The sequence below is a fragment of the Charadrius vociferus genome, unplaced genomic scaffold, assembly GCF_000708025.1.
Source record: "Charadrius vociferus isolate BGI_N301 unplaced genomic scaffold, ASM70802v2 scaffold111, whole genome shotgun sequence".
Lineage (NCBI taxonomy): Eukaryota > Metazoa > Chordata > Aves > Charadriiformes > Charadriidae > Charadrius > Charadrius vociferus.
This window is the reverse complement of record NW_009647046.1, coordinates 707643-721603: the sequence shown is the minus strand read 5'-3', so window position 1 is coordinate 721603 and position 13961 is coordinate 707643. Positions and strand designations below refer to the sequence as shown.

At 39.3% G+C, this 13961-nt stretch overlaps 1 protein-coding gene across 1 annotated transcript in view; it reads right to left on the bottom strand.

Annotated features, from left to right (window-relative positions):
• Positions 1-13961, bottom strand: part of TTC17 (tetratricopeptide repeat domain 17) — a 45688-nt gene that overhangs the window by 9882 nt on the left and 21845 nt on the right. The window contains exons 16-18 of the mRNA XM_009895622.1: positions 2933-3103; positions 2102-2352; positions 1291-1456 (exon numbers count right to left, since the gene is read on the bottom strand). Of these exons, the coding sequence (XP_009893924.1) occupies positions 1291-1456; positions 2102-2352; positions 2933-3103 (588 nt within the window). The remainder of the gene's footprint in view (positions 1-1290; positions 1457-2101; positions 2353-2932; positions 3104-13961) is intronic.

Genomic DNA, 13961 nt, shown 5'->3' with positions numbered 1-13961 from the left:
AGCCTGAGACGTAGTCAAACACAGGACAGCTACCGTCATTCCCTGTTCTACCAGGAACTCCCCAGGTGACCTCCAATATGTTACCTAAACTTTTGATGATTTAGTTCTTGCAAAGAGGACGTCAGCAGACCCTGCCTCACAGGAGCACGAGGAAAATAACTACTTTACAATTGAGGTATGCTATGCAATAAAGCCACAAAAGTAGCTCAGGTGGAGAGACAATACACTGAGGAAACAACAGGTGTGTGCTCACAAATGATAGTTTGTTTTCATGTAATCCCTCCCCCTATTTAAATATTTAATTCAATAACTTACATTTGTCAGTTGCTAAAAAGGAGCTTGTTAAAGATTTAATGTAAAAGCCTTCAAAATGTGAAATCATTTTGCAGGTCATCAAATTGTCAAGGACTACAATGAAATGGAGAACACATCTTTGCTTACACATCAGCCCCACGACATTAAGATTTTAGCTCCACTAAAATCAAGGTAAGACAAAAAGTATGAGGGCCAATTACTTTGGTTCTCTTCTTTGGTGTCATTAGCTTCCAGAAGGTCTAAATATCATCCCAAGCAATTAAGTGCTGATGATTTCTGTCCACCTGAATGCACCAGTGGAACCAGCTTGTACCATATTAATAGACCACTTTCCAATTCCTGTTAGTCAACTAGCAAAAACCCCACCTCTCTCTCTCCAAATCTCCTCATCTATGTTGGTGCAAAACTCTACTCTTCTGTAGCTCCAGTCTTCTGGAAGACAGAGACAGTCTCTAAGTTTTCTCTTATAATATCACCAAACCAATTACAGCAGGACACTTAGATTTTTTTAAAAATGATTTTATTTTTATTAGACCAAGCTTTCTGCTTTTTGTCGAGTTGTCTCTCTTATGTTTAGTCAGTAATTAATTCAAGCTCTCATCCTGCATTTGTCCCTGAAAGGGTGTCTCTCATCTGATAAACTAACTTCTCTGCCCATTCAGTTTTCAAGAAAAAGATCATTAAAACCCCCTCTCTCTTTTACTACTTCTACTCACAATATCTACCTCTTTCATTCTCCACTCTTACCACCTCATCCCCAGAAGTTCTGGGAATTAACTAGAAAGTTTTCATTCAGCAGATAAAGTTAAGCTGTAGTTCGTGAAGAAGGTGCAGAGGGAAGATTTCTAATTTTTCCACATACTCATCTAGAAGGCATATTTCACTAAGTAGTCTTTGTGATGCATATTTATGGTAATATACCAGTGTAATATAAAAGCTGCAAATGACTTGCTTTCTCTAGAAGCAGCAGGTTACCTATTGGTCCAGGAGAAGGTATCTTTGGTCCACTGATCTCCAGGGCAGTTTGGTAAAAGTTTTCATTTTCTCCATTAGTCCCTTCTTCCCCATTTCTCCCAACTGGGTCCTGGATATCCAAGCTTTCAGCTTTTGGTTTCTTTAAACGTTTGACCTGAAAAGTGATCTAGCAAAAGAACAGCATTAGCAAGGTTAACAGTACAAAAAACCCCATGAACATTACCAGCTCCAATACACTACTGGTTTTAGCCCAAAGATTAAGTTTCAGAGATGTTACAGATGACAACTTTCTCTCTCTCCCTCCCCCACATCTCGACCCATTTTCTAAGCCTGCTCACTTTCACTGCATCACACCATGCAAACAAGGTACACAACTTCAACCTCCAACACAGGAGAAAACCAATTTAACTGCTGGAGAACTGAAAGGCATTGTTCATTATATATTTTGTTTGTAACATGATGACAACAGATATTTAATTTTCATGCCAACTGGAACTTTTGGTTAGAAACTTTTCTCCTTTGTAACTGTGAGCAAAAAGCTTGAAGCACCCAGCATCATTCAACACCTAAGCTCTTGCTGCTGATAATCAAGGCTTATGATGTTGGTTTTAGTGATGCAGAGGCCTTTGCTTTAGAAGATGGATTGAAACTACTTGTTCATTTCACACAAGCCATGAACCAGCTCTTTTTACGTCCATAGGCGAAGTTCCTGTATATATTCTAGTGTTAAACCCCCCCAAACTGTCCTCACCTTTCCCTCCTCCACAATAGTAAGTTGGTACAAGACTTAAGTAAACTCATCCAAACTTACCCATTCAGCTTCATCATCATCACCGCAGTCCCCAAAACAGGAGCTAGCCAGTCCATCCTGAGATCCCTTCTTTAGGACCCGGATTCCCTGCAAGTCCATCCGACGACCTTTTACCTCCAGTGCTCCTTCAAAAGCTTCCTGAGGCCAAGAGTTTTCAAACTCATCCACCAAAGCCAGCATCTCTTCAGACATCTGATCATCTTCTAAACCCTCCATTCCTTCTGAACCGTTGCTTTCTGCAGTGACCGTGTCTAAGAGGTCAAGAGAGAACCAAATATCACTGACTACTCACTGCACACTGCAAATGGAGAGAGGGATTGGAAAATGCAGACTTTCCCACTGCAAATAAGCATCAACTATTGATTCAAAACACCTCTAGACCACTTCCATCAGTTTCCTTTCCAAACCAAAATTCTGTCTGTTTGAGGGAGTAAACAGGTGGTGTCTTTTCTCTCCATACATGCAGTAAACATTGAATCAAGCTCTCTGTACCTTAACTATAGACACTTTTTTCTTCCCTTCTGTCTGGCACAGCTGCTACAGAATTCACTGAGGTACAACCAACAAGTGTTTGTAGGCTCTTGCAAGAAACTACATCCTTTAGCTTGGAAAATGTCTAAACCTCAATCTCATTTTTTTACTGAATGCATTTTGAGGTTACGCTTGGAGTAGAAGAACAGCGAACGGAATGAAGTCAGTTTTAAGGGCTACTTGTCACTTTACAGACAGAGCGGGGGGGAAATGCAGCTTCTTGGAGGAAGACAGACAGCTCTTCTGGAAAAATCTAGAACCGATTCATTTGCCAGCATTGATTTTGTAAGGTTGACTTACTTTCCAGTCTCAAGAATGAGGGATCCCTTGCTGAACTCTGAGTAAGGACTTCTGGATCTTCTGTACCTTCCTCAGAGTGTCCTTCTGCCACTGCTGTAACTGACTCATGGTGGTCATCAAAGTATTTCTCCTTGTCATGACTGCCATCTGGATTTTTCTCGTGACAGTGGCCTGAAAGAGAGAAATTTACTGATACACTGTGTAAGACTGCTCCTCCTGGATACAAGTGCAGAAGCTGTACTGCGGAAGCTAGTCTTCTAGCTTTCTACATATGGATTAACAGAATAATTCCACAAGGTATCAAAGACTTCATTCAGTGATTAAAAAGCTGATCTGCCTCTTGACAAGGTAGATCACTTAAAACAATTAGAAGAAACTGTTATCAGGCATACACTGTGAATTACTAAGGAAAGAAAAATCAGTTATCTTTTGAGGGAAGGTTGCACAGTACATAGGAAATTACTGTGTGCTGGTAGCCCCTCCAATGAGGACAATGAGCATTCCCAAGACATATTTTTAGTGACAATGCACCACACACGGGGGTTGCCTGCCATATGAACTTCACTTAGGCACCATAATGCTCACTGTGCTTACACGCAAGAGAAAAAGGGCCAAGGTAGACTGATATGGGATTGCCAGGCTCTGACCTTGCCAGCAACAGACAGTATGTAGGTAGGACTAGCTCATTAAACAGACAGACAAAAGCTACGAGTATTAATCTCAGCCAAAAATCAGAAGTTTATTCAGCTGAAAATTTAACATCTATAATTCTATGGTCAGGCTACAGGCTCACATTCCACCAAAGGCAAAGATCTAGGAATAACATTGGAAAAATCCAAATGTAGAGCCAGTAATCAGCAGATAAAAAAAAAGTGCAAACTCGCAACACTAGCCTTTGAGCATCCTTCAGTGAGACACTGTTAAGCTTTCAGAGCTTAAAGCGCAGCCATCTACAACTTTGTTGCAATATTTTTGATTTCAAATACATTTTAACTAAAGAGCCCAGATTTTTTAAACAATAATTACTTGCCAGTCTTCCAGGGCTAGAGGCATTTAGGGAGCTGCTCCTCCCGGCAAACCCCCAGAGCTGCACAGACAGAGAGAGGATTCTCCACAGGCACGAGAGGCCGAGAGCTGCCCCGAGCCCCACTGCACCGCTACGGGGCCCAGACACGGACCGGGGGACCTGCCTCTCTGTCACCACACAGAAAAACATATTCTGTGTACAAGGCTGCTGCTCTCAAACCCTTCCTGCCTTTGCTTCAATCACTTGTGAGTGAAAATAGCATACCTATACAAATGAATTAAGAAGCACATAGAGAATCAAATAAAGCTTAAATTAAATGCAAGATTCGCAAGTATGTTCCCTATTCTGCCCTCATGAATGTGAATTGTATTGCTCCGTGCATATGGAAAGCATTATTTTTTTCAACCGGCAGCATAAAATATGAAGAATGTGAATAACGCAGATCAGTGACTCCTTTCTTCTCCACACAATGATCCTGTGTTACAAAAGAATATTTTTAGGTCTCACTTTTATCAGGCCAGGAGGAGGAGAAGACGGTTGTAACTCTCGTGTAAGGGTAACCTGCTCCACCATTTTTCAGCAAAGTGAAACTATAGATTTTTGCTGTAGCTCTCAACTTTTGCATCTGTGAACACTCAGGTGGCATCTTTGGAGGAGAAACAGACCAGCATTGTGTGTATGTGGGTGTGTGTTACCAAAACCAAACAAATAAAATTATATTCATAAACCCTCTGGGAAAACTATCTCTTGCCCTACCTTTTCTGCTGTATATGAAAGAAGTCAAACAATGTTGTTTTACGAGTAAATACATAAAACAGAAGCAGTTAACATCATAAACTGTTCTAACACCTGCCATACAGTTATAGCCTGCCTTTCCTACTTGACCAGCCATTGACTCTTTCTTTAATCTCCTCCCCATCACCTCCATGCTATCAATAAAAAAAAATTAATTAGCTTCATTAAAAAAAAAAAAATCACTTCAATATATGGAGATCCTCATATTTAATTTATGAGAAATGGTGTGCACAGAACTCTAAAGCTGAAACTTAGTCCCCCTGCCTGACAACAAATCAGCCTGATTTTGATGCAAATCAGGTGCTTCTCAGTAATGTGATGACCACAATTCCTTTTGCTGAAGGTCAACTCATCATTGGTATAAAGGAAAAAAGCAAAGGGTCTGAAAAACAAATGTCTGTTTTCAATTGAAATAAAAATGCCAAAAAGAGAAAAAATAAGTGGAAATAGCAAGCAGAAGAAAAAAAAAAACACCATGAAGGCACTTAAAATTCTACTTAAGACCAACTCTGTTAATACTAATCTACAAACACTGACAGCTAAATACAGACCAGATGAGAGTACTGGCTTTCTTGGGATCCGAGAACTGCTATATATAGAAACCTGAGTGGCCTAATTTTTTCAAATTGCTGCTTTCAGTTGTCTGACATCACAGGAGGAAAAACCTGCTGGTTGGAAAACCAATGGAAGTTCAAGACCTCGGATGAGCGTACCATGAAGCTGGTGGTACTGAAACACTGCAAGTCACAACCTGTATACAGCTTGTATCAGCTGGGTGCCTGAAGACCAATGGGGAAGACCACCAGGTAGGAGTGTAAGACCAGCAAAGGAACTACGTAGCCCCAAACTCCAGGCACATTCACTGGCTGCAGAGCATTAGGTATATCGCTGCAATACTTACAACACTTTAGCTGTGTGAAGGACAACAGTGACTGTCACCCTACAACTGCTCAGCTATGTATCATTTATTAACATTTCACATAAATAAATATGCACACGTGAATTTTAGGTATAAAGTCCTGACACAGCTACAAAACTCGGAAGTCTAAAACTACCTCATAGTACTTGATCAATTCAGCTCACTCCATCCTGAAAACTTTACTAGAGAAGAATCACTTTTTTGCTTATTTATTTTCTGAGAGCAGCTGGTGCCACTTTTCGTACTGATTCTAAAGAGCTAAGAAAGCACAGAGGAAAGTGGATCAGAGTCTACCTTGTGGATTATGAGACCTGGCTACTATGTTCCAGGCAGTGAAACAAAAATGCTACAGCGATGACACAAAATAAGTGTCTGTGCCTTTATTTAAGTGGTGGAAATAATACAAATAATACAAATAGTCTGATTGTGCCAGATTAATGTAGAAATTGGGAGAAAAAAAGAGAATAGTTCCTAAATTATAAAGCAAATCCATTGGATAGAAAAAGCAAATACAAACTCTAAACTGAATCACGGAGACCTTGGACATTAAAAGCATAACACAGTATTATATATTAAAGGCCTCTTTCTCATATTGTTCTAGTTTGTAATTTTTTGGGGCCAATATGAATGCACTTATAAAGCACTAGCAGAACACACATTTTAAATATAGAGAAATCTGCTACATCATAGTTCCCACCTCCTTGATTTTCAGGACCCCTCTTGAACGCCCACCAAAGCTTTGATACCTACTACAGTGGGTAGGGCTAAAAAAGCCCAACCCAAACAAAAAGTCAGGGTTTTTTTTGTTTGTTTAAGAGCAAACTTTTGTCAATTTAGGTGACTCCAGACCCTCAGACTAAAAGCCACTTACCAAAAGAACAAGGCAAGAAATGTGAAAAATACAGAAAAGAGGGAAGAAAAAACAAACAATGTCATCAACAGCATTGGAAATAAAAAGTAAAATTTTCTCCAAGTGTCTTTGGTAAGCACAGAGTTTTCACAGATTGTTTATTCTTTCTTTGATTGTCAGTGTAGAGGCTTGCAAAACATGGTATTCCTAAACTCCACCATCTATGTCCCAACTAGGGACTAGGTTTAAAAGAAAAATTATTGGCTCCTAACTTCATGTGATGAGACAAACTCACTTAAATTTTTGGAACATATTCACAAGTTATGATGGCAGAATAATGCTTTAAAACTGAAAGTCAAGCCATTTAAAATTTTAGGTACTGATTTTTTCCTACCACTTCGAATAAGCAGAGTTGGATTATCTCTTGAATGATTACAAATGACTATCACTGTAGTCAGCAACTTACATTAGGTTATGCAAAATTCAAGTTGTCTGGAAATAAGTGTCACTTAAATGATGTGCCTCTTTACAGTTAAACATTGCAAAGAGAGAACTGTACTTAATACAGACGTAAGTCAGCCTAATACCTGAGTTGTCAGAGTACAGAACAAACTGAAAGCAAGCTGCTAACAGGAGTTACTAACTCCATACTTGTTTTTTGATGCATACTCAAAACTAGTATTCCTCACAGTGAAGTTTAGTAAAGATAGTTCTCCTTTTTTTCGAGCAGCAATGACATATAACTGAGCTTAGTGGAAATAGGTTTTAATCCCTGCATGCAGGTTTATAGTCTCTTCTTCAGACATTTCAGGAGCAGTGCATCAATAAGCAGCCTTCTCTTTACTTTTGCTACTCACTGCTTACACCCATGCAGAGAGACACAAGTCAAAAAAAAGTAGTATATTACCACTTTAAACATGAAAACGTGTCACAATTAGGGGTGCTTGCTGCTTAGGTGACATTGCGTATTTAGAAGCAGACTGAAATATATCCATTATAGAAATGAAACTGAAAACCAGCATATTGCCATCCATCACTTTTATAGAACAAGTCCGTTCAGTGCTTCATATCACAGGCAATATAATTTAACAGAGTTTACAAAAATAATCTGGAATGAATGAACTCGCCTACCAGAGTTCATCTAAAACTACTGGGATCTCAGTCACCAAACTTTGGGCCAAACCAGCACCTGAAGAACTGTCTTACTTTTTGCACCATGGTGACCTCACTGCAATATGACATTAACGAGCCAGGGTCGTGTTATGGGGAAGTGCTGTTTGAGAAACCATCCGTCCAACAACATATAAAACATGAGCTTTGACTTTCATGGCAATGTTAACACTGATGATTAACACACTGCATACTCAAATTACCTTTAAGTTTCAAGGTGAACATGATCATTTCCTAAAGATCTTGTGAGCTATTAACAGCAACCATGTTATTCCAATCACATGTGAACAGATATTTGATTGCAAAACATTTAAGGGAAAAAAATCCATGCCAGTTATTTTGAAATGAGTTTTAAAAGCAATAGAATGAGCAGTAGACTAGAGAAGAGACCTCCCTTTAGCAGCTATTGCTGCTCTGCTCACCTTAATTATAAATTAACACGGTTCTATTAAGATTTTGCTCAAAAATTCACGCATTCCTTTTCTTACCATTTTAATGAAAAAATACATATTTACACTGCAAAATAAATTCCATGATTGAGCTCTGAAAGCAGAAACTGCAAACCACTTATGACTAAACAGGAGTGTCATTAAAAACATTACAGAAAGGTCATGAGCCGTAATTGCTGAACTGCAAGATAGCACTGTGCTCCAGAAGCAATACCAAAGAAAATTTGGTGCTTTCCACACACACAAGCGTAAAACAACCTCAACAAAACAAAAGCCCCCAAAAACCCCAACCAAACAAACCCACCAAAACCCCAAAGACTTCTCAGTTTATTTTTAGTGACAAATTATCAACAAAGTGACAAATGGAGCAGGGAAGTAAAGGGAGAAGAAAAGTAGAAGTTCTTAATTACAATTACCTGGCCATGCAATACTGACCTGTGAATGTCTGATAGGTCTATATTTAACTGAAGAAAAACACACAAGTCCTACTACATATTCACTGTGCACTATAGAACCAGGAAAGCTACAAAGCAGATTGGCAACCTACATCTGCAGAGGCACAAAATTGTTCAAAGCCTTGTTGCAGACCTGGAAACAGCCCACCTAGCAGTCAAGTCTTGCTCTCTGAAGCCGATAGTATCACTGCTTGCTTCAACAAGGCATGACTACGCCCTGTAACAGTAACGCAAGTGTACCTCCAGTACCTTTTACAGTTGTAACATACTGGATAAATCACCAAACCCAGTATATCTACTACGCACATATCATCACCGCTACTATTGAGTGTAGCGTCCAAAATTTAGACCAAGCTTTTGGTGTGTTTTCTCCCATAGAGAACACTGTTCATTTTTAGTCTTTTTTCCTTTAATATAAACGCCTCCTTGAAAAACTGGAAGTCACAGGACAAAAATAAACATTTTCAAAGGACAGGACAACTGAAAAATAAAAGCTGAGTATAACGAACAAATAATGAACAGCAATATGAAATAGTTTAAAAGTCGATTTTAATAAATTCCTCCCTCTTCTCTAAATCCCTCCCTTAGATAAGTGGTCAGTGGCCCTTCTTCAAAGATGACGGCAGGCATACTCAAAATTGAATGGTCAGAGGAGCGTGCTACATGACAAGCATTGGTTTGATGCATAGTAAACAAAAGGATGACTTATGTGGTCAAAATTTACACTCAAGCACACAAAACGAAGCATACAAAAGTTCTTTTTTTTTTTTAAATGATTTATTCCAACAAGAGGTTTTCAATTAAGAGGATTATATAGTAAAACTGTTAGGGAAACAGTTTTTAAATCTGATTTGTTGCCAAAAGATGCCTCTAAATTGGCTTAGCTATAGATTTAAAGATTATCTACTTGTCTCATTACAACAGTTCTGATGAAACCTTTCAAGATGCAACAAATGCCAACAATACACAACCAGATTTCTTGTTCATATTGGGAGAAATACCTCCCCATTGCATAACAAACCAGTCCCTGATGAACAGACACACAAATTCTTCTTATGAAATACAAAGAAGTGATAAATAAAACCTGGAAAAAAAATTAAAGAGGAAGACAAACCTATTTAAATTAGAACACAATGCAGTTTAGTAAGGGACATGCATGCAAAATATCTTGAAGAATGCAGTAGGCTACTTTATAACGGAGTAAAAACGTCAACCCTCCCCCTAGCCCCCAAACACTTCTTCCATTGTTAAAAACAGGGAGGGGACTACCTAAAGCCTTCACTCTCCTCCTTCCTCAGCCACTAAAATCGGAGCTGGGTTTTTTTTATGATGCACATCTAGAAGCAGTAACTTGCTCTATGATGTCTGGGAATAGAGCCCAAAACATAGAAGCCTCTGAACATCTAAATTTAAACTGTCCAATCCTGTCAGTGGATAAAAAAAAAGACTAGAAAGTTTCTCCTTCAGGGGATGCTGGTCCTACATATAGAGTATGAAGGTAAGTAGTGCTGCAGTTTGAATGTCAGCCTGTGCCTCAAGAATGGCTTTTTTTTGTTTTGTTTTGAGGAAAGAGGGAAAGGAAGCAAGAGAAACAAACACACATAAGTTCTGAAGACAAAGGCTTGTCCCCAGTGACTTCTCCTATGTGCCAGATTTTTATTTTTTTTTATTGTCAGATAACAAAATAGTTTCTTATTAATTCCTTAACAGTAAACACTCACCCATATTAGATCACAGTATAATGTATGTGATGAATATCAAATGACTAATGATTAGTTCCCTGCACACAACACACTTCTGAAATCTGTTTCTGATTAAGCCACAGAAATTCTTAGTTTATGGATCACTAGCATAAGCAAAGGCAACACTGGCCTGCATTTGTTTTGGTCTCTTTCTAATCCTTCCTCCATCATAAGCCATATAACTCTTCTTACGCTAAACTTTAAATATTTTGTTAGATCCTGTTAGATCCTACGGTAGCTATGAAGTCAAGTTTAAAAGGGACTTTAAGTACAAGACTAACCCACTCATGAGAAATAGCATAATGTAGTTGAACTCTACAACAGTTAACTAACCCCAGTATGAGTTACTGCTACCTCTCCACTTCTCTCAGCTTACGGGGTTGACATTATAAAGCCAAGTAATCGCCTTATTTGTCCTCTGACTACCACTCTGTTTGTAAGGTTTGGAATTTAAACAGTATTCCACAGGTCCTGATTTCACATTTTTAAAGAAAATATTTTTGATAGGGTTCACTAGGTTATACTGCTCAACAAGAGCAGATCAATAGTCAGACTTGATCCATGACAATTTATAGATTTGTTTGGGATAGATATCCATGCCATCTTCCTCCTAACTGGAGATCAAAGCAGAGACACCTATACACTCAAATAGCAAAACAATGTGTTAACTTGGCAGGTAGGTATGCCCCTTACTAATCTAAGATGGCTTTTAAGTGCTTAGCAGTTTGTCTGACAGGCAATGTTTTACGCAATTTCATGAAGAAACCGAGTTGTTGCTGTAAATAAGATAAAAAAACCCCCACCATCCAGCCTGGTTTTGAGGGAGCGATGAAAAAGAATTGGATTAGCTTTTTCTTTACTCCAAGTAAGGAATACCTGCAGAAGGTTAAGTTTGACAAGAACACTACCAACAACCCTAGTTTAGGATTCAATGGGAAAAATACTCTCCTCACACTGCCAAAAATAGTACAAAGCCATAGAACAGTACCTGAAGAAAGACTAGGATTTTTTGTGTCCTTTCTCCCCAAAACTGCTGCATTCAAGAAGCATCAATCTCTTTCTCTAGGAAAACTTCGAATTGTCCTAGTTTCAGTCACTAGTAGCCAGAACAGATGATAGATTTAAAGCTTTGAGGACAGTCAGAGCACAACACAAACTCACATGAACCATGCAACCAACCTTAAAAGGGAAAAACAAACCAATAAAGTAGACAGATCAAGGGTAGTTAAGTGCCTGGCACTCCATGGCTCAGCATGCAGTGCTCATTTTAATCTGAGCACATGGCATTGCATGCTGCTTTGAGACAATATCAACATGACTCATTACAGGCTGAGGCTACACATCACCACTTTACAAGTTCTCAGATTTAAGCCAAGTTAATACAGTCTTCAAGGTCTTGGCAAGTTGTTAATGACACTAAACTACGCATTGTCAGTTCTCCCATACATGGGGACGACATGTTCTTTCTCTTCCAAACACGCTTTAACCAACTCACTAGTTCAGTCTGTACAGCTTTACTATGAACTTGTTCGTGCAACTACATCTTCCCGGGGATGTAGCTGAGGAATTACTATTCCTCCTAAAAAAGGCTGTTGAACATATGCAGTTGTTGGACCTTTTTAAAACAGTTCAGCTCTAGGCAGCGCACACTATTCAAGTTCAGTAAGAATTTCTAGCAGCTACATGCAAGAAACCACCACTGGCAAAAGCAGTTTCCTACAATGAGATGAAGACACAGACAGTAGCAAATGCCTCATTTTGTCTACACACCTGTCACAAAAAAGCACCAAAACCACTGCAGAGAAATGTTTTACGTCTGATAACGGAAGGTATCAGGTTTGGAAAAACCCAGTTGGAAAAACAACCTTTGCCCTTCCATTCTAACCCCTGGTGATCCTCCTACTACATAAGCATGTAACTTATGCTGAAGAGTAACTGAAGGATCCAGATAACATATCATAAAGAATCATTTGCACTATAAAGGCAGATAAAAATAGGAAATGTCGTATTGTATTTAGTTTAATACTGTACTGCTTTTCCTTCACATATTAATAGTTTTGCACCAGTAAACTCTCACTGAACTCTCCTACAATTCTAAACTCCTTTCCACCGTGCTATCCCTATTTCCTCAGTTACTCCTGCAGCTGAAGCCATGACTTTCTTCTCCCTCCTTCTGCTAGTCTGTGGCTTTCTGTATTCATTCTGTCTTTTCCAAGGATTAGAACACTAAATATTGCAGGCATACCATTCTTAAGAGCATGATGCAATGAGAGACTGATGACTGTAAGGAGAACTTGTTAGGTACACTGTCATGCTGTAAATAAGCAGAGTGAGTATGTAAGCTAGCAAGACCAACTCTGCATGAGTTTGCAGATCACCTAATGTCAGCATAAAAAGAAGCTGCAGACCAAATTATTAGCATGCTTAACAAATGCAAAAGAGAATGACATTTGAGCAACAGAGATACACTTAAGACAGCATGTTTTGTTTGCTGGTTACAGAAACCCTGAAGATGCATAACGGCTTTCCAGCAAGCAGTAGTTTGGAAGCAGTGTGCATGAGCAGCGAGTATACAGCCTTTGGATCCTGGTGTAGCTAGAACTGCCATGTTTAACATAGTACCACATTCTTTGATATTTAAATTTAAGAATCTCAAACTATACCTCTCTGCATAGCTTTGAGAAGAAAAACACATGGAGCTTGGAAAGGAAGGATATGTTTCAAAATGAGCTTGGCATGGCACTATCAGGGCAAGATCCTTCATTTTCAACTTCCTTCAGCCACTGAAGAGACACCAGACAAAGACTTTTTAGGGAAAGATCTATACAGCAGGCGCCTAATCAAATAGTAAAGAGTATAAAAAAAGACTGTGTCTCATCAACTATCATCCAGATCACAGCACTAAAATTCTAGGAATGCCATGATTGCACAGGTGGATGGTAGGAACTGCTTCTTCCCTCGCTGGGGTAGTGGTGCAGAAATGGTAGCACAAAACTGGAAAAATAATTGTGTCACGTTATTCCCACAGCGCACATTCTCTCATAAGATTTCACCAGGATCTCCCAGTCAGAGGCATGTCTGACATTTCCTGACACCCCTACTCCTTAGGGATGTCTGCCTCGAACAGGACAAAAACCAGTCCTCATTCTTGGTATTTCCCACCTGCCTGCATTCAGCAAGATGTTTTCATTCTACACAAGTACAATTTAACCTCCTCTTACTCCTTTAGCACTGCAGAGCTCAAATACGATGACCTAGATTCCACTTGTGCAGCACCAACAGATCTTTCAGATGGACTGACACTGTACAATCTCCCTTGCTAGAGGTGCTCTAGGGAGAAAGAATCTAGCTTGATTTTCAGATCCCCAGTGGAACTTGCAGGGTGAACAGCAGGCACGAGGGTGCACGCATCTGCGTGTGGGGAGTAGCAATTGAGTATTTCACTTCAAAGAGAAACATTGATTTTAGAACTGCTACTGTTTAAGACAGAACCCACTTTCTCTATGCTCCTGTTAAACGACAACACACACATTTGCCATGATGTGTTTCTGGTTGCTCTGGCAAGCTCTTCATGCGCTTCATAGAATTCTGCTTGTTTAAAAACCCTACTGATGTCAATTAT